Source organism: Trichosurus vulpecula, chromosome 3, assembly GCF_011100635.1.
Source record: "Trichosurus vulpecula isolate mTriVul1 chromosome 3, mTriVul1.pri, whole genome shotgun sequence".
NCBI lineage: Eukaryota > Metazoa > Chordata > Mammalia > Diprotodontia > Phalangeridae > Trichosurus > Trichosurus vulpecula.
In genome coordinates, this window is record NC_050575.1 from 164,024,041 (window position 1) to 164,044,293 (window position 20,253).

Consider the following 20,253-nt stretch of genomic DNA (forward strand, 5'->3'; position numbering starts at 1 on the left):
AACCCTAGAAGGCAGGTGCTATGATTTTCCCCATTAAACAGATTGGGAAACCGAAGCTGAGAGTGAGTCACTCACTAGTTACCTAGTAAGTGTCTGAGGCAGGATTTGAACTCAGCTCTCTCTCTGAGTCCAGCTGTCTATTGACTCTTATCGCCTAGCTACTCTTTCTACTATAGCATGTGGTCATCATGATAACAGTATCTCACAAACAGCATTTTATAGTTTGCAAAGCACTCAGTGATGTTACAGATGAAGCCTACTGGCTCTGGAGTCAGAAAACCTGGGTTCAAATCCTGCCTGCGATGTCTACTACCTCAATCAGTCAATCAATAAACATTTATTATATCTGACCTTAGACACGTCACCCAACCTCTCTCAGCCTCTGTTTCCTATGGTTAAAAACAAGGGGTTCACTAGAGGGCTTCTGAGGTTCTGCAAGCCCTAGACTATGATCCTGTGGTCCAGGATGCTGGGTCTCAGAGACGTGTTCGATGACCTGCCTTCTGGAGGGCTTGGTGCAGCATGGAAGCAGTGGGCAGAATTTTGGGGGCCTGCTCTTCCAGGACAGATTTCAATGTGAGGTTTCTGAGGTTAGGGAGGGAGAAACAGGTGCTATATGGTTCTGGGGCCAGTGGGAAAATGGAGAATGCTTTCTGATGGGAAAGGGGAGCTTGTTTACTCCTGGAGGTGGCCCAACCCTTTCTGGAGAAAAATGATGGCAGGCATCTGCTCCCCATGGGCACAGTGGGTCCTGGCAGGAAGGGTGTGAAATCAGGCTTCCTGGCCATACAGCGGCAGCTGAAGACGGGACCGCTCCTGCCAGCTTGGCAGGGGGCCTTGGCCCAGGGAACGTAGTGGGCTTGTGTCCCATTTCCTGACACTAAGTTGAGGAATTCTACCCCTGGTAAATGTTTGAAGTAAGCCAGGAGGTGCAGGCCTCTCCTTTCCAAGAGGGTCTGAGAACATCCTGCTGCTTTTTCTCCCCCATGCCTTAAAAGACAGGTCTGGTGGATAAACTATCTCCCTTACTTATTCTCCCTGTTGGTCCCCAATGATACAAAGACTATCCTGCTTCCTTATTTCCTTTATTCCAAGGACTGTCCCATAGCCAGGTCCCTAATTTCCAAGCTTAATAAAAAGCATCAGGGAGATAGAGAGGGACCTCCCTGTCTGGAGGGGGATGGTGGGCCTGGGGGCAGCAGGAGGGATGTCAGAATCCTGGACCACTGGATTTAAAGGGAGGACTTCTGAGTAGGAATCCTGACTTTAATACTTACTTTGTATATGATGTTGGGCAAGTGACTTCAGTGCTTTAGGCCTTTGTTTCCTCATCTATAAAATCAAGGGATTGTATTGCATTATCTCTAAGATGTCCTTATGCTCTGAATCTTAGGATTCTTGCAATGGATGTGGCCTGTGGGGATATTGTCATAGGCCATTTGTTTTCATAAGCAAATGTGTGGTGCAGTAGATAGAGAACTGGGCCTGGATTCAGGAAGTTTGTTATTGTTTAGTCATTTTTCGGTTGTGTTTAACATTTTGTGACCCCATTTGGGGTTTTTTTGGCAAAGATACTAAAGTGGTTTTGCCATTTTCTTCTCCAGCCCATTTTACAGATGAGGAAACTGAGGCAAACAGGGTTAATTGAGTTTCCCAGCCAGGAAGTGTCTGAAGCTGGATTTGCATTTAGGTCTTCTTGACTCCAGGCCTGGCATTCTATCCACTGTGCCACCTGGCTGCTCCAGATCCTTACCTCCAGGGTTATTGTTGAGGATATGATATTTATAAAGCATTCAGCCCTTTGCCTGGCCAACAGTTGACAATTAATGCTTATTCCCCTCCCTTCTCTACAGCGTCAGGGGATGTAGTAACAATTTGGCTAGCAGCTGTCAAGGTGTAAGACCCAACAAGACCAGCAACAAGAGCTGCCAGCCCAGGTTCTTTTGATCTGCTCTACTAAGGAAAGTAACATTAAGGGGTTAACAATCTTACTTTAATCCAGCATACAAATATCATTCACTTAGTTCAGGGGGAAAAGCCAGCACCCTGAACTTCAGAGCAAATACAAACAAATTACAAACATCAACAGACAGACCTTGTCTGATTCAAATCTCAGTTCACAGTTACCAGGAAAGTATCAACATCTGGGTTTACAAGTGGGGGCGGGGCTTTACAGCAACTACCCAGAGTGTCTTCAAGTCACATAACACTCTTCCAGTGAGTGAGAGCCCCAAACAAAACATCTGGGTTTCTTCAATGCCACAACGGCTACCCAGAGTCTCCACACCAATACTTCCAATGAGGGAGAACCCCCAGACAAAATGCTAACCTTTGAGTTTTTATACCCTGTTTAGGACCCGAAGGATTCACACCTAATCAGCAAAAGGGTGTGAGGCTGGAGCTTAGCACCTAGTAAGACTTAATCAAAGGCACTTGATTACTTCAGCATTCTAAAAGAAAAAACAGTAAAAAAAAAAAAAGTCCCACCTTAATTACCAATACAGGAAGATTAGCCACCAGAGTGATTTTTGGTTTTGTTTTAATTAGAGAAGGATTCTTCTTTTCTTATCTCCAGGGTGGGTTGGAGGGGGAGCTAAATGCCTCTCATGGGCAGCTAGGTGGCTCAATAGATAGAGTACAGGGCCTGAAGTCAGGAAGACTCATCTTCCTGAGTTCAAATCTGGCTTTAGAAACTTAGTAGCTGTATGACCTTGGGCAAGTCACTTAACCATGCTGCCTTAGTTTCCTCACCTGCAAAATGAGCTAGAGAAGGAAATGACAAACCACTTCAGTATTTTTGCTGAGACAATCTCCAATGGGGTCACGAAGAGTCAGACACAACTGAAACAACTGAACAATAAAAATACCTCTTATGGGGTTGGTATTGAAAATAAATCCTGAGAACAAGTCATCATCGGCCTCCTCTCTAGCTGACCTAGCTCCTCCTCGGAGCCTCCTGGGGTTTGGGTCAGTGCTCAGCTTTGGGGCTGAAAGAGGGGCCCACCTAAGATCTCTCCTCTGAGGCATCTTTGTCTGTAAAATATCTTCCAACAATTCTGTGCTTCCATCTGTTAGAACCATTAGACCCCACGCTCCCTTTTCTTGGGTTCCAAGGTCTTTTCTCCCTATACTATACAATGCTTAGGAGCAAGTCTGGGAATGGAGGCCTTCAGGGAACTGGCTGCTGCTCCCTAGGTTCAGGGGCTCCAATCTCAGTGGTGGCCCTGAGTTAGGGGCCCGTTCAGATTGCAGCCAAGGCAGAAGAGGGGAGGAGAGGAGGGCAGGGTGCCTTGAAAGGCTGAACTCCCTGAACAAAGTCCTGATGCCCAGGCCCTGCATTGCATGAAAATGCTTTAATAAGCTACATGGGGGACGGGGTTGTTGTTGTTGTAATTATTGGACCACACTGGTCCTTTCAGTAATGTAGAGAATTCCCAGTAAGGAAGAGTTCTTTTCTAATGCACAATGGCACAGGCAGAGAGTTGCCTGGGGCACTGAGGTTAAGTGAGTTGAGTTGGATCTCCTAGCCAGTATTGTGTAAACGTTAGACCTTGAACCCAGGCCTTCCTTGTTCTGAAACTAACCGGCACATCATGCCAGTGGAAAAATATGTCCAATTCATTTGTATGTGGAGGCAGTATGGCATCATGGATATTGAGTGCTGGCTTTGGGGTGAGGAAGATCTGGGTTCAAATCCTTCCTAATAGCTGTAAGTCACTTAACCTATCTCAGGTTCAGGTTCCTTATCTGTAAATTGGTGATAATAGTGGTACCTACCTCTTAGGCTTTTGTGAAGATCAAAGGAGATTTTATATGTGTACACACACACACACACACACACACACACACACACACATACACACACTATATATATTGTATAATATATACCAATTAGTTCATGTGCCACATATATATTAGCTATTATTATTAAAAATGGAGATGAAGAGAGCTGAAATGATTGGAGGTAGGAGACTAGTTGGGGCTAGAACCCAGGTCTCTGCTTTGCGTCCAGTGGTTTAATCCTGAGGCCCTATGGTCTCTGATGAGAGCCCAAGGAGAGGAGGGGAAGGAGTTTCTTGGCAGAGGAATCACAGGGGCTGGTTTACTTAGAAAACCCTCAGGAGGATGGGGAGGAGGAAAGGGTGGCTGTTGCAGTTTCTTCATTCTGTTAATTGCATCCTAAGCCTTAGGCTGTTGAGCACCAGTTAATCAGCCTATTCATTTGCATGTAGGAAGAACTGACCTCCTAGCTAGACCTAGTCCTCAGAAGGAGGAAAACCATTTGAACAAAACTCCCAATCAGGAGAAGTCCTCCTTCTTTCCCATACAGCCTGAGAAGCCCTCCTCCAGAGACACAATGCTACAAGGTGGTTGGATAATAGAGATATCTGGCTCCCTGGGGCCCAGGCTGCCAAGCTAATTAGGAGCACCACAGACCTAGAAAGGGATCCTAGGATCAAGATGGTCAGGGAGCCTAGAGACCATATAGAGCAGAGCTGGTATGCAAACTCAAGTCCTCTGATGACACATCCAGCTGTTGCTGGGTCCTGATGTGCCTGGGGGACATGCTATCTAGTAGATCAGTTGGTCCTTCTGTGAGACGATTGGAGCTGCCTGAATCTGGGCCCTCAGGATAACAAGAAGACAAAATCTGTTCATTTCCTATGCTGGTAATGGGGCAAAAGGCTTGGTGCAAAACAGCGTTGTAATTAGATGGTCAGCTGTTTGTTTCAGGGGAAATGTTTTATGACCCTGTCTCTAGGTTCTTGGTAGACAGCTGATGTGGGGTCTCTGCCCCCTTGTGAACTAACTTCAGGAGTAAGAAGATGCTGGCATGATAGTTGGGAGAACACTTGACACGTTGAAGGTGGAGCTGTTGGTAGGAGATGGTGTAACTAATCTGAGGCAGAGAGGGAAGCCGTGGAGAGTGCAGCCCTGGAAGGGGGCAGGAGTGCCCTCTGTTTATCTCACCTTCCTCACTGGGAGTAAAGACCCTCTCAGGGTTATAGCGGTAGGGGTCAGAGACTTTGTATTTGGTCTCCTTAAACCCCACAATTGTTGTTAATCCTTTTAGCTAGAGCTATCCATTCTAACACTAATGTAATTGATAACAACTCACATCTATATGGCACTCTCAGGTTTACAAAGCATTTCCCCCCACAACTCTGTAAGGTGGCCAGCATAAGTATTATTTTCACCATTTGTTATATGAGGAACCTGAGGTTCACAAGTGCCTCTGGTCAGTCACACAGCTGACAAATGATGGAGCAGTATTTCAACCCAGGTCTTCCTAACTACAAGGCCAACACTCCATCTGCCTTGCCAAGCTGCTTCGTAACCTCAACTACTTAGCCTTTGCTTTATTCTCTAATTGGGTGTGTCTTATGTGTCTCTGTTTCTAAAACTGAGCTTTCCATGTCCAGTGGGAAGGGCCCCATGGCTTAGAAACAACACAGAACAGCTGATGGACCTGAAAGAGTTCTCTCTTCCAGTGTCTTACCCTTCTAAACAAACAGCTGCATGTGTTAGCTCCATTCAGCTCCAGGGCCCTGCTCTGGACCTAGAGGGATGGGGCTGCTAGATAATCCTGTGACTGCCTTTCTAAGACTGTGCCGCTCCTGCCCCACCCCACCCCATCTCAGCTCCTTAGTGGGGACCAGGAATTGTGTTGGCCCCTGGACGTCACATTGAGTCGGGGAGTTGATGCACAGTGTTCCCTCATGGAGGTCATCATGGTCTCTCAGAATAGGTGTAACAGTTTCAGCCTTAGGCAAAGGCTGGGCACCCTCGTTGCTAATAAACATGTACATAGGAAATATTTATTGAACATTTGCTTTGTGTTGGGTGATACAGGAACATCCAGAGAAGATGTCATGGTCTCTGCCTTCCTGGACTATGTGTGTGTGTGTACAGAAAGAGAGAGGGAGAGAGAGAAGTTTCATACACATTCAACAGAGATTCAACAGCAAGTGGTAGAAAGAGTGCTGGATGTTATATTCCATCATGCAACCTGGGTTCAAATCTCATCTCTGCTCCTTAGTCATGGACCCTCTCTGAGCTCCAGTTTACTGATCTGTAAAATAAGCAGTAGCGGGTGAAGGGGATGGCTGTGGGTATGGGTATGATTTTACTTAGGGTGCACTGGAAGTTAAGATGGAGGAAGAAGAGATCCTATGTGGACAGGATTAGATGGACGAAGGTTTTATGGAAGAGGCCAGACTTGAGCTGGTCCTTAGAATGGGTAGAGTAGATGATTAGATAGATGGATGATAACATTTATTAAGTCCTTCTTGTGTGTGCCAGGCACTGTTAAATGCTGGGTATACAACTACAAGGGGCACTAGGTGGTGCAGTGGGTAGAGTACCTGGCCTGGAGTCAGGAAGACCTGAATTTAAATCCAACCTCAGACACTTACTATCTGTTTGACCCTGGGCAAGTCATTTAATCCTGTTTGTCTTAGTTTCCTCATCTGTAAAATGAGCTGGAGAAGGAAATGGTAAACCACGACAGTGTCTTTGCTAAGAAAATGGGGTCACAAAGAGTCAGATGCACCTGAAATGACTCAACAACATACAAACACAAATAAGCAAGACAACCCCTACCCTCAAGGAGCTTCCATTCCAATGGTGGAAGACACCACCTCAAAGGGAACTGGAAATGTGTGTGTGGGGGTGTTACTCAGAGTAGAAGAGAGGAGGAATAGGACATCCCAGGTGTTGGGGCAGAATAACTGGCACACACAAGGCGTCCCAAAAATTTAGTGCTATTTTAAGCTTCATCTGTAGTACTTTAGATAATAGCTGTCACTTACATAACACTTTAAAGTTTGCAAAACACTTTATAAATATTATTTCATCCTCACAACAGCTCTGGAAGGCAGCTATTATTAACCCCAATTTTACAGACAGGGAAACTGAAACAGACAGCGGTAAATCAACTTGCCCAAGGTCACACAGTTAATAAGTGTCTGAGGTCAAATTGGAACTCAGACCCTGCTGACGCCAGGCTCAGCGCTCTAACCACTGTGCAACCCAGCTGCTGCTTTAGAGTAGCAAAGTGCTTTACCGCCAGTTTATCATTTAACCTCCTGACAACTCTATGAGGTAAGCATATTCTGCCCTTTTTGCAGATGAGGAAACTGTGACTTGTTCAGGATCATATAGCTGGGAAGTAGCAGAGGTGGGATTTGAACCCTGGTCTTCTTGACTCCAAGTTTAACCCCCTAGCTTCTGGGCAAAGGTTTGCAGTAGAGAAGTAGAAATGGCGTGTATGTGTGTGAGTGCAAGGAAGCCAATTTAGCTAGAGTAAAAGGTATTGGGGAGGAGGCGGTAGAACATGAGACTTCAAGGGCACAGGTGAGGACCAAGTCGTCCTCTGCCTTATTTGTACCCCTGAGATGATGTCTAGATCAAACTGCAGCCTGGCTAACACTCAGCTTACTTCTTGCTGTAGGAAACGGAAGTTAAAGAGCTTGGAGAAAGGTTCCAGAGCTGTCTTAGGGTCTCTAGGTAGAGGGATTGTAGCGAGGGGAGAGATTTCAGAGAACTGGGGCACAGAAATAGGGTAGGCTTTCTGGGACTCTGGGCTGAGGCCCCTCTATTTTCTATTTCTTCCTTGTCTTGAGCCTGGAGGGAGAGGAAGAATATGGAGTGACTTGATATCATAAAATCACAGACCTAGAACCAGAAGGGACTTTGGGGGCCATCTAGTCCAACTTCCAAATTTTGTAGATGAGTAAACAGAGGGTAAGGGTGGGGTCAAGTGACTTGCCCAAGGTCACACAGATAGTAGAGACAGAGTTGGGATTTGAACTCATCATCTATTCAAGAGCCAAAGATCTTTCTATAATATCACCCTAAATGAAACCCCCTGCCCAATTGTAATAGTTTTCTGAATGTTGTTTACATGTGAGCTGAAAATCCCTGAATCCCTCCATTGAGGGAGAATTTTAATTTCATAGTTTGAGGGGCTGTTGGGAGTTTTCCAGCAAAAGGGGAGAGTGATGAAAGCTTCCCCACGGTGTTGTTGTTTGTCCTGTTCTAGAAGAGGACCATGACATCAGAGAGGTGATGTCATGACATGCAAGTGAATTGGATTTAAGTGAGGTCAGGCTGTGCAAAGTCACCAGCCTCACTCCTCTGCAGCCATCTGGGTCCAGTGGCCAGAAATAGATCAGGATGACTGGAGATGGCTCTGGATGCAGTGGGGGACCTTGGCCTTTTTAAGCTAAGGTCTTTAACAGGTCTCAGGTTGACCAAGGCAATGCCCATTCAATGACTAAGGCTAGGTAAGAAATGAGGCAGAGAATGACTTCTTTACTTTGTTTAGGAAAAAAAAATTGATCTGGGAGGTGGGACCTGAGACTTTGAGGATTTAAAGTTAGTTCTAAGAATCTTTAACAAGCACTCTGTACCTAATTCCTAGAGGCAGTGACAGTCTAGAATACCCACTCCCCAACTGGGGCTTCTGGAGGCTTTGGGGTAACAGTTTTGTGAGATTCTACTATCTTCAGTCACACCTACTTTTGGAGGGTAGAGAAGCCTCTGGTTGCTCATACCAGCCTTATTCCAACTTGACTTGTAGATGGGAAAAGCAGATTAGCCAGCCCAGTGTGTGGCTTGTATAGCAGGGCTAAGTTGGGGGTGCTAAAGGTCTCAGTTTACCTGTCTATAAAATAAAGGATTTGAAGTAGATGGTCTAAGTTATTCTTCAACTCCAACATGCTATGATTGTATGTGAGTGTGTTCTTTGATTCCACAGACCCAAGCCAGACAGGGTGGTTGGGAGGGTACCAGATTTAGAAGAGACTTGGTACAACTAGAGAGTTATACCACTGGGCCCCAGGCCTGCCAATGCCTACCTCTTTCTAAGTCATCACTTCCTCTCTCCTTTTGGTCTGGCAAGTCTGTCCAGTTAGAGAGGAGTGCAGGGTCATGGTTAGGTATTGGGTGGGATTGAGTTTGAGAACTAGAAGGAAGTGTGCTGAGAAGAGAGGAAGCCTCCTTGAACTAATGGGGTCAGGATGAGGGAAACTTCAGTCAGAGACAATGATGAGGTGGGTGGGGCTGTTGCCATTTCTGAAACTGAGAAAGTTGAGGCCATGGGATTAAGCCCCAAGCCCATCTGTGAGCCCTTATTGAATGTGGGATGCCCAGCCAACAATTATGTAATGATCATATTTGGAACTGCTAAAATGTCTTTGAATCCAAGGGTTTTAACACACAGAGGCACAATAATGTATTTCCTTTGAGGACCCAGAGAAGTCAAGGGAGGTAGCGTAGCCCCTGCTACACAGATAGGGCAAACCAAGGCCCACTACAGTCTGGAACACCACCCCTGGGACAGGTCCTAGGAGGGCTTTGTCTTCAGCTTTCATCCTTATATGTACTTATTATGATGACAACGGATAGATTAGAGCCGAGTTCAGGTTTGGGCTCCTTAGGCCATTTAATTAAATTGTGGGTGGGAAAAGTTATTCTCTTTGTAATTTTTATTTTTCTTTGGGGTGAGGCTGTGAAAGTTTAAAAGGCCTATTCTGAGGCCCCTGGCAGGAAGGCCTGGATTGGGGGTGGTTCCATTTCCGCTGTGAACTGATTGACTCCAGTTTCTTCCTTGCAGATGCTCCTCGACTGGTAGAGTTACCTCGGAACATGGTGGTGGAGATGGGGAAGAACGCCATCTTAGCGTGCCGAGCAGAGGGGCACCCTGGCCTGAGAATCACCTGGGCCCGGGCAGATGGAAAACCAGTGCCAGCCCACTTTGTGCAGAGAGGTCGGGTCAGACAACAAGAGGCAGGAGTGCTGTTCCTGGAGAGTAAGAGATTTTAGGGCAGGTTTCCTAACCTTTTTGGTGTAATGGACCCCTTGGGAAGTCTGGTGAAGCCCATGGATCCCTCCTCAGGATAATGTTTGTAAATTCATTAGATAAAATACATGGGATGACAACTGAAGCCAATTATATGGAAATACAGTTATCCAAATGTTACAAAAACAAGTTTGTGGGCCACTGTTTTAGGGGAAACTCAAGTTCCCTCTCAGTGCCCCAAGACAACAGGAAGGCCAGTTCCTAGACCCCAATCTCCCACTCTTAGGTTCCTAGTTGGTCTCGATGATGTGGCATCAAAAGTCCAGAAGGACATAGGGAACGTGGTATGGGAGAGACTCTATGAACAGAAACACACACACACACAAATAATAACAGCTAGTATTTATGTAGTACAAGCACTTGCTTGCTATGTGCCAGGCAATGTGCTAAGCGCTTATTAATATTATTTTGTTATTTATATATTAAGTTTATTTTAAATTGTTACAGCTTTAACTATAAATTACATGATAAACAACTGTTGAATATATTAAATATACTTACATATTTTACAATTATTGCATTTGATTCTCACAACAACCCTGAGAAGTAGGTGATGTTATTATCTTAATTTTTACAGATGATGCTGTGTATGTATGTAGCGTATGTGTATGTAGTGTATACGATCAGAGTCATGTTTGCTGTAATCTATAGCAATATACTCTCTGAGGTGGGAGGAGGAAGGGGAGTGTGTATTGGGATGGAGAGATACAGGTTGTCTTGTTTCTTATTTCTCTATTAGACTATAAACTCCTTGAGGGCAGGGCCTGATTCTTAACTACTCTGTATGCCCTCTCCCCCATCTCCTCAGCACTTGGCATGATGCTAAATAGAACTTAACAGACTTATTATTGCTGTTCAGTCATGTCCGACAATTTGTGACCTCATTTGGGGTTTTCTTGGCAAAGATCCTGGAGCGGTTTGCTATTTCCTTCTCCAGCTCATTTTACAGATGAGGAAACTGAGGCAAACAGGATTAAGTGCCTTGCCCAGGGTCACCCATCTAATTAGTGTCTGAGGCCAGATTTGAACCCAGGTCTTCCTGAATTCAGGCTTGGTGCTCTATCCACTGCTCCACTTAGCTGGCCCTTAATAGACTGTTTGAATGAAAATTAAATGTTTGAATGAAAGAATGTTAAATGCTATGAATGTTAAATACTATGAGTAAAAAACACCCATCCCAAACACTGGCTAACTGCCTCCTGCTTCAGAGAATGGACACTCATTTTCATGGCATCTCCTTGGTCTGTTGTCCTGGCACACACAGTCTCCCTAACTTTTGCTGCTTTTTTGCTGTCTTGCTCTCGCTTCTGCTCCCACTTTGCCTCATTCAGGCACGTGTGACTGTGGTGAGGCTCTGTGGAAGTGTTTCTTCTAATGCAGGGTGAGGGTGTGTGTTAGCACCCACAGGGAGTTGCCCAGAAGGCCCTTCTCTATAGCCCTGTTGTCCTTTGGCAGTCTCCCACATCACAGAATTGGGGGGCTGGAATGACCACCTCAGTAGTCATCCTGCCCAACTCATCCACAAAAGGAATCTCTCCCTGTAACATAACATGTAGACTCTGAGCCTCTGCTCAAGGCCTGCTATGCCGAGGAACCTGCCACCTCTCTACTTTTGCATGGCTTTCATTGTTAGGAAGTTTTTCCTGATATCAAACCTACATTTGCTTTTTTGTGATGCACACTTGTTGCTCCTGGTTCTGCCTTCTGGGACCAAACAGAACAAGGTTTATTCTCTTTTCCCATGAGAGGGCATCAAATACTTCAAGATGGTTGGCACACTCCCCCTGAGTCTTCCCTTCTCCAGGCCATACATTCCCAGTTCTTTCAACTACTCCTCCCATGACGTAGCCTCAGGGCTCTCCACTCTCCTGGTTCCCTTCTTCTGGACACCCGCCAGCTTGTCCATGTCCTTCCTAAGCCCTGGGATACCCTGCTCCAGACATGGTATGAGACAACATCAGAGAAGAGCTGGCCCTTGCCTCACTGGTGAATGGCTTCCTAGGCACTGTGGCATTTATCCCCTGAGCTTTGAGGGCTTCTACCTCACCCTGCTGACTCCTGCTGAGCTCACAAGCCAGCAAAACCCCCAGAACTCTTTCAGAGAAGCTCCTGGGAAGTGAAGTGGTGCAGCAAGGCCTCAGGTGCTTACTGTGACCCTGAGCAAGTCATTTAACCTCAGTCTGCTTCATTTTCCTTTTCTGTAAAATGGGGGTCATAACAGCACCCACCTCCCAGGACTTTGTGAGGATCAGATGAGGTAATATTTGTAAAGTGCTTAGCACAGTGCCTGGCACATAGTAGGTTTTAATAAATGCTTATTTCCTTCCTTCCTTCTTTTCTTCTTCCCTTCCTTCTTTTCTTCTTCCTTCTCTTTCTTTTCCTTCTCTCCCTTCCTCTTTTTCTTCCCTTCTCCTTCCTTACTCTTCTTCTTTTGCTCCCTTCCTTCTGCCCTTCCTCTCTCTCCCCCTTCTTTCTTTTCCCTCTCTCCCTTCCTCCTTTTCTTCCTTTCTTCTCTTCCCTCCCTTCCCTTTATTCCTTTACCCCCTCCCTTCCTTCCCTTCCCCCCTTCTCTCCTCTCCTTTCCCCTTCCCCTTCCACTTTCCTCCTTCCTTTCTGTGGAAGGATGCATCCCTCATAACTAAGTTTTATTCAGCTGGTAGGATTGGGAATTTGGTGTGTTTTTATTTAAAATGGCTTTCTTCCCTTTCAGATGTGACCCCAGAACACCAGGGACTGTACATCTGTGAAGCTCACAATGCTTTTGGCAAGGTCCAGGCAGAAGTCCAGCTCACAGTCATTGGACATGGTTCGCTTTGAGAGAATTATTTTGGGGGGGTGGGGAATGTGTTTTCTTGAGTTACAGCACTTCTATGGACAAACTCAATCATCCCCTGAGCACTTCTAGGGGGCAATTTTCCTCCTCCCCATCCCTGGGAACAGATGTACAACCTGATGATTAGTGAGGATTCTAGAAGGATATACATGGACATGGATGAGAATATTCAAGGATGTGTTTTGCGTCCTTGTTACCTGGGAAGTGTCCCTGCACCCCATTTGACTCTTTGGGGACCCCCATACTGATATATCTGGTGGTTCCTGAAGCGAAGGATGGGTGGTTTGGAGGAGTAGAGATTCAGGGTGTGGGCCTGGAGTCCCTCAAGGCACCCACAAGGAGAGTTGGTGACAGTTCTCCTGTTGGTAGGAGGGAGGCTAATGCAATGGGTGCCTTCTCCTCCCCCTGCAGAGCCCCCTCAGATTGCTAGCAGTGCCCCCATGGTGCGAGTCCTGGAGGGGCAACCCGTGTCCCTGCCCTGCGTCATCCTGGCTGGAAAGCCTTTTCCTCAGCGGCACTGGCTGAAGGATGGCCAGGCAGTAAGTACTGGGGGGAGGAGGAAAGCCAAGGGGGCTTCAGGAGAGTGGGGGGGGTTGGTTTGTCCCTGGTCTCGTGTTATCAAATCCACCTGTCTTTGAACTACCTCCTCTACTGCCAGCTCTCATCCTCCTATTTTTGTGTGTACACGTCATCTCCTCCAATTGGAGGGAAAACCCCTAATGGGCAGAGACCATACCCCCTGCTTATTTTATATCTCCCACGCTGCCAGGGACATAGTAGGTGCTTATTAAATACTTACTGATCTAACCCTTTCCTCCCTTCTTCTTGGGATCTTTGAATTTAGAGCTAGAAGGGACCTTGATCAGTCAATCAGCAAGCATTTATGAAGGGCTTGCAGTGCTCCAGGCCCTGGGGACAGGAAGACAAAAATGAAGCAGCCCTTGCCCTCCAAAAGCTTACATTCTATCACAGAAAACAACACATACACATATAAGTATATACAACATAGTAGATATTTATATATAATATACACATGCAAATAATTTTGAAAGGGAGACACATTTTGCAAGTATATATTTATATGTAAAATATAAAGTAATTTTGCAGGGGAGACACTAGCAGCCGGATGGTGGTAGGGAGGTGGGGTAGGTCTCATGGAGGAAGTGACACTTGAGCTGTGTTGTGAAGGAAACTATGGATTCTAAGAGGCAGAGGTGAGGAAGGAAGGCACACCAGGCAGGGGGGACAGCCTATGCAAAGGCATGGTGATGAGAACTTTCTAGTTTTAGGCTCTTCTCCCCATCAGTGAGTCACTACAGACTCTAGGCCAGGCTGGCAGGACTGAGTGGCAGAGCAGCTCTTTGAGCTAGTGCTTATCCCCATCAGCCACAGCTGGATGGTCGCTATTCCATCCGAAGTGATGGCAGCTTCCACATTGACCGGGCCTTGCAAGAGGATGTGGGGAGGTACAGCTGTGTGGTCACAAATACAGTGGGTTCTCAGCGCCAGGACATTGAGCTGGCTGTCCAAGGTGAGTCTGGGGGTAGGGTGGGGGTGGGCCAGGACACAGAATGAGAGCCTCTTTTAGTATAACTGGTTTCATGCAGTCAATGCAGCTGCAGGAGGAGGTGTTGGGTTGAGGAGATCCCACCCCCACCCTGCTGTTCCTGACAGTGTCCCCCTCCCCACCTCTCTCAATGCTACTGCTACTTCTGCCAACCAGGGAGATGGAGAAGCAGCTGCTGCCGCCTTCTCCTGATGCCAAGGGACCCAAGAGTGACATGTGACTCCATGTTGCTGTCAACAATGCCTGAGTATTGTGTCCAGGGCATGGGCTGACCAGGCCTGCAGCTGGTCTGCTTGATCTTGCGAGGCAGCCAGGTAGTGAGTAGATATAGGGGGCTGAACCTGGAGTCAGGGAAATATCAATTAGAATCCTGTATCAGACCATTGAGGGCAGTGGATTGAGTGCTGGGCCTGGAGACAGGAAAACCTGAGTTTAAATCCAGCCTCAGATACCAGCTGCGTGACCCTGGGCAAGTCGCTTAACCCTGTTTGCCTCAGTTTCCTCATCTGTAAAATGAGCTGGAGAAGGAAATGACTGACCACTCTAGTGTCTTTGTCAAGAAAACCCCAGATGGAGTCACGAAGAGTCAGAAACCACTGAACAACTCAGACCATTCCTAGTTCTGTGATCCCAGTTGTTGCTGAGTCGTTTCAGTGATGAAGCAAGGCTTAATTGGCAATAAACTCCAGGCTACTGGCGTCGTGAGTAGGGACAGTTGTGATTCCATTGGTGGATATTGACAGAGTGTCAGAGAAAATACTACCTGGGAATGATGGAGGAGCTAAAGTCTCCCTCAACCACAGTCGCTCTTTTTTTTTTTAAAGTGTCGCCCAGCATCCAGCCAGCTGCTTCCCACTACGTCACCAGTGAGGGTGTTCCCATCTCTCTTCCCTGTGTCTCAAGGGGAGTTCCCCCTCCCACCATCACCTGGAGGAAGGTGGGTGAAAATCTGTTTACCTTATATAGTGAGAAAAGATCAGATGTCCTGAGCAAGGAAACTGTAATCAATAACCCCCCTGATGTACTTACAGTGACCAAATAGGGGACAAGTCAGCCAGGCAGCTGGATGGTGTAGTAGATAGAACACTGGGCGTGGAGGCAGGAAGACCTGAGTTCAAATCCAGCCTCAGACGTTCAATAGCTGAGTGATGTTAGGCAAGTCACTTATGCTCTGTATGCCTCAGTTTCCTCAATTGTAAGACGGGGAGAATAGCACCTGTCTCCCAGGATTGTTCTGAAGACCAAATGAGATAATGGAAAAGCGCTTAGCACAGTGCCTGGCACATAGTAGGTACTATGTAAAAGTTAATTGTTATTATTATCATCACTTAATCTCTCTGGTCTCAGTTTCCTTTTCTGGAAAAGGATGGCGTTGTACAAAATTATTGCTGAGCTACATTCCATCTCTAAATCCGGTGATTAAATTCAGTACAATGCAGCAGGCAATTTTTAGGTGCCAGTCACCTGCCAGGCACCGTGCTAAGGGATATTTGTACAAAGACAAAGCCAGAGCAATCCTTGCTCTCAAGAAACTTACGTTCTACTAGTGAAGAGATGAGCATGATGCTCGGTGTGGTGTGCTGGGAGGTAGATGAGGTGCCTGGGGAATTGGGGGCTCCATTTCCCAACATGGCACTGATACTATTGATTCCTTTTGCTTTTAGGAAACAAATGCCTTGTCTTCTCGGGGTTCCCATTACCAAGTGCTCAAGGAAGGCAGCCTGTACATCCCTCAGCCAACTGCCCAAGATTCAGGGACCTATGTCTGCACTGCTACCAACTCATTGGGCATTTCCAGCCAGGAGATCCAGCTCTCTGTGAACAGTAAGTGGCTGGACCTTCCAGGTTCTTGGAGAAGGGGTTGCTTATAGCATAGGGACAGGTCTAGTGTGATAGTAGGAGTGTAGGTGAGAAAATCCTGCCTTGGGCTTCCCTCTGATCCTGTAACACCCTAGCATACCTAGGATGGCCTGCTAGCACAGGTTCTTTGATATGCTTTTCTAGGAAAGACTGCTCAAAAAGAGGTTAACAATCCTACTTTTTTTTTTTTGGAGGGGGAAGGCAGGGCAATTGGGGTTAAGTGACTTGCCCAAGATCACACAACAAGTAAGTGTGTCACGGGTCTGAGGCCAGATTTGAACTCAAGTCCTCCTGACTCCAAGGCCAATACTCATTGTGCCACCTAGCTGCCCCTAACAATCCTACTTTTAATTACATGCACTAGTTCAGGGGAAAGGTCAGCACTCTGAACGTCAGAGGAAACACAAGCAGGGAAAAATACAAGCAGAGAAATTAGTACAAAGATCAACAGATAGGGCTTCCAACTGTCTGACCAAAGCAATACATACATAGTCACCAGAGAGGAAAGCACCGACATCTGGGTTTTCGAAGCTGGTGAGGGGTGAGGGGGGTCCTTAATGGCTACCCAGAGTCCCCTCTGGCCAAATCCCACGAACATTCTTCCCATGAGTGAGCCCCGAAGCAAAATGCTAGTCTCAGAATATATATAGAGTCAGAAGGCATCACAACCCTCATACCTCAGTGCCTAATTACCAAAAGTTGTGAAAGCCTTCAAGCAAGCAAACCTCCCCATAAGCAAGCTTTCCCTTTAAGCAAGTTCCTCCCCCAATGGGCTCCACATGACTCAGAATATATCACAGCTATGAGCTGAACACATATGGTTACATTAGCCTATTAATTAATACATTAAACCCCTTCTTAGAACCCCAGGAAGCTACCTTTTAGGATTCTAAATTCTTCCCTTTGGTGAACCAGATCTCCATAGTACACAGAGTCCTGTGCTAGGCACTGCGGGGCTAGCTCTTGGACACTCTGGAGAGTGAAGCCTACTAGCACGTCAACAACCGAATATGGTTTAGTTATAATGGGTGGGTTTAGCACTCTGGGCCTATAAAGGACCAAATTGATTTTTTCAGTTGCTGAAATTTTAAAGAAATGACATGCTCTTTGTGCTCTTATAAAGGAGACAGGATAGAAACTAGGATGCTTCTTTTTGTTTTTCCTAGTAATAGAAGTAATTCAGATTGCACTAATCTGATCTCAGATGCACTAAGGAGGTGTGTTCTTCATCATTTCAGCAACAATTTCTGTATCACAATAAAGTTTTTCTCCCTCATGTCATGGTTGTCTCATTTCAAGAAACACTTCATATGACTGGATTCCATGTAACTTAGATTGTTCCTTAGAGTTTATGCAGAGAAACTCTGATGTTGCCATATTAGATATTAATGAGCTAATAATCCTTAGCTGGGTTTGGGATGAATTGGGAAAGATATTATTTGTTGCCAGGAACTCTACATTTATCCCATCATAGGAAATTTCTGGGCCCGCTGGGTTTTACTCTCAAGAGCCATCCTGGGTTTGTTTCTTCTCACCTGCCCCTTTCTTCCCCAATCTTATAAACACTCTGCTACTTTCTTCCACCATTAGCCAAACCTAGGATCATCAGGAATGAGTCACTTGATTCAGACAGACCACTGACAGTCACTGCCATGGCCGGGAAGGAGTTGACCCTCCAATGTGAAGCCCAAGGTTCCCCAACCCCATTGGTCACTTGGACAAAGGACTCCCAACTCCTGCCACCCATCACAGACAGGTAACCAATCCTGCGACTTTGCAGGGTGAGGAGGCAGAGGGATAGGAATGTTCCTGGACTGGCGCATCCAGCGGGGCTAGTAACTAATGCTTCCACGGGTTGGAAGTTCAGAGAAGGCAAGGTCACAGGGGTGAAAACATGTGCAAGAAGTTTAAGAAAAGGATCACATGGAAAGAAAAGGATCTTGATTTCAAGAGGGAGAAGGGATTCATGAATGATAAGAGAGCAAAGCCCTTTCTTTGGGATGACGTGACCCCAGATAGCTCCAGAAATGTGGTTGATTTTCTAACATCTACTGATGACTTATCTATTTTAAAATTACCCCGGTGGATATTTGATGTCAGCATAAATCCCTCTTTCTACTCAGCTCATGTCCTGAGCCACCTTGACCTCGTTATTATTGTCGTTCAGTCGTTTCAGCTGTATCAGACTCTTTGTGATCCCATTTTAGGGTTTTCTTGGCAAAGATATTGGAGTGGGTCACCATTTCCTTCTCCAGATCATTTGACAGATGGGGAAACTGAGGCAAAGAGGGTTAAGTGACTTGTTCAGGGTCATATGACTAGTGAATATCTGGGGCCAGATTTGAATTCAGAAATAATCTTCCTGATTCCTGGCTCAGCTCTCTATCCACTGGGCCACCTAGCTGCCCCAGCCGTTGGACAATTTGTAGCCTAGAGGGTGCAAACTCGTTCTGCCTCAACGTGCTCAAAGATCCCCTATTCCGTTGGTTCCATAATTCTGGTAAAACATGCCTATGTAAAACAACTCTGTTGCAAAATAGCAAACCACCCCCATAATATTTTTGCAATGCACACAATGGAAAACACCTTTGGATTATCTGTTATTCTGACTTATCTCTGCTAGCATTAATGTCGTTTCTTTATTGATGAATGAGATTTTAGGTTCCTCTTGCAGGGCCAGTGAAGGGGTAGGGCTAGGTCATTGAGTAGAGCAAACTGACCCAGTTGGTCTGCCATCCTTGCTCCTTGCTATTGCCCTCTCTACCTCTCCATCCCCCACCACTGGGACCCAGGTCTGTGGTTTTTCTCAGAGCCAAAAGAGATTCCCTGCTTGTACCCCCAAGAGCCTCAGCTCTGCTATGTTCTTGACTGTCCTGACAAAGCTTGGACTAGCTTCTTGGCTTTGGGGGTGGATTTGTGGGGGACAGCGTTTTTCTGGCTGTGAAGAGTCACTCGCTGATCCTTTGGCTTTGCGGTTGAGGGGGCTGGAAAGGGTCAATGGCCTCTTTAGGGGGAGGCTATAGCCTCAGCATGATGATATCAGTCACTGGCAAGGCCTTTGAAAGAAACCAGACAAGAAGGGTTTGCAGTGGCCCTGCCACTCCCCTGCTTCCTCGATCATTTGAACATCTGTCTCCCTGGAACATCTGCTTTCGAGGGCCTTTCCAATGCTTTGAGCCTGAGCACATATACTCCTGAAAACAGCTGGGGGTCTGCCTGCCAGCTTACATGCGGGGGAGGGGGTAGGAGGGAACACTATGCTTTTTTTCTGCTCTCCACCCCCCACCCCCCTGAACACATCTGGCTTTTAGTACATTCTTAGCTGGTGGTGTCATTGGAACTCCAAGGTAGTAGGCAGGGTTGGGAAGGGGTGGCTTACACACAACTGGGAAATGATGGGAGTGGGGGAGAAGGAGATGTGCCCACCCTTGTCCCCAAAGGAGGCTCCCCTTCACTCTGAGCTTCCTGCTCAGAGTCTTCAGCTGGACTAGTAACTGGAGCCAGAATACTCTTTTAATGGCCTGTTATTGACTAGGCCTGAAACATGGAACCAACAATCAAATTTGTTCATTCTTCCTCCTTCTGATGCATTAATAGATCTTTTGGGAACCATAAAATTGGTGTGGACAGCTTTGCAATGTCAGAATTCCATCCTGTTCCTCCCTCCTGCCCCCTCCACCTCTGGCACGCTTAGTGTATCTTTCTTGGTTCATTGAGTTTTGCCCAGATAAAGACAAAGATTCCTATTCTTCTTGCCAGCCTAGAACATATTTCCCATCTAATAAATAACCTTTCACATTTATACTGTGCTTCTCAAAGCACTTTCCCATCTATTCTCTCATCGCTTCCTTGGTTTTTCATTTCACTTCATTCAAAGGTACTTACATCTTATGCATTTTCTTTCCCTTTTACCAAACAAAGCAACACTTTCCCAAACACAAAACTGATTGTAAATTGGCTTCATATGAACACAGTAGACTCAAATTTTCCTTGTTTTTTCCATCCTTCACTTCTCCCTCCTTTTCCCCCTCCTCTCCCAGTAATGTGCCTTACCCTGCTGGCCAGTTCTGATTCTTTGACACAAAGTTTTGGCAGATCTGCTGTCCCAGAAAGTCATTATCTCTAAGG

At 46.3% G+C, this 20,253-nt stretch overlaps 1 protein-coding gene across 1 annotated transcript in view; it reads left to right on the forward strand.

The window, feature by feature from the left end:
• The window catches only part of HMCN2 (hemicentin 2), a 183,329-nt gene that overhangs the window by 48,135 nt on the left and 114,941 nt on the right, over positions 1–20,253 (forward strand). The window contains exons 16-22 of the mRNA XM_036752858.1: positions 9,620–9,814; positions 12,576–12,671; positions 13,110–13,237; positions 14,085–14,229; positions 15,090–15,202; positions 15,930–16,089; positions 17,716–17,881. Of these exons, the coding sequence (XP_036608753.1) occupies positions 9,620–9,814; positions 12,576–12,671; positions 13,110–13,237; positions 14,085–14,229; positions 15,090–15,202; positions 15,930–16,089; positions 17,716–17,881 (1,003 nt within the window). The remainder of the gene's footprint in view (positions 1–9,619; positions 9,815–12,575; positions 12,672–13,109; positions 13,238–14,084; positions 14,230–15,089; positions 15,203–15,929; positions 16,090–17,715; positions 17,882–20,253) is intronic.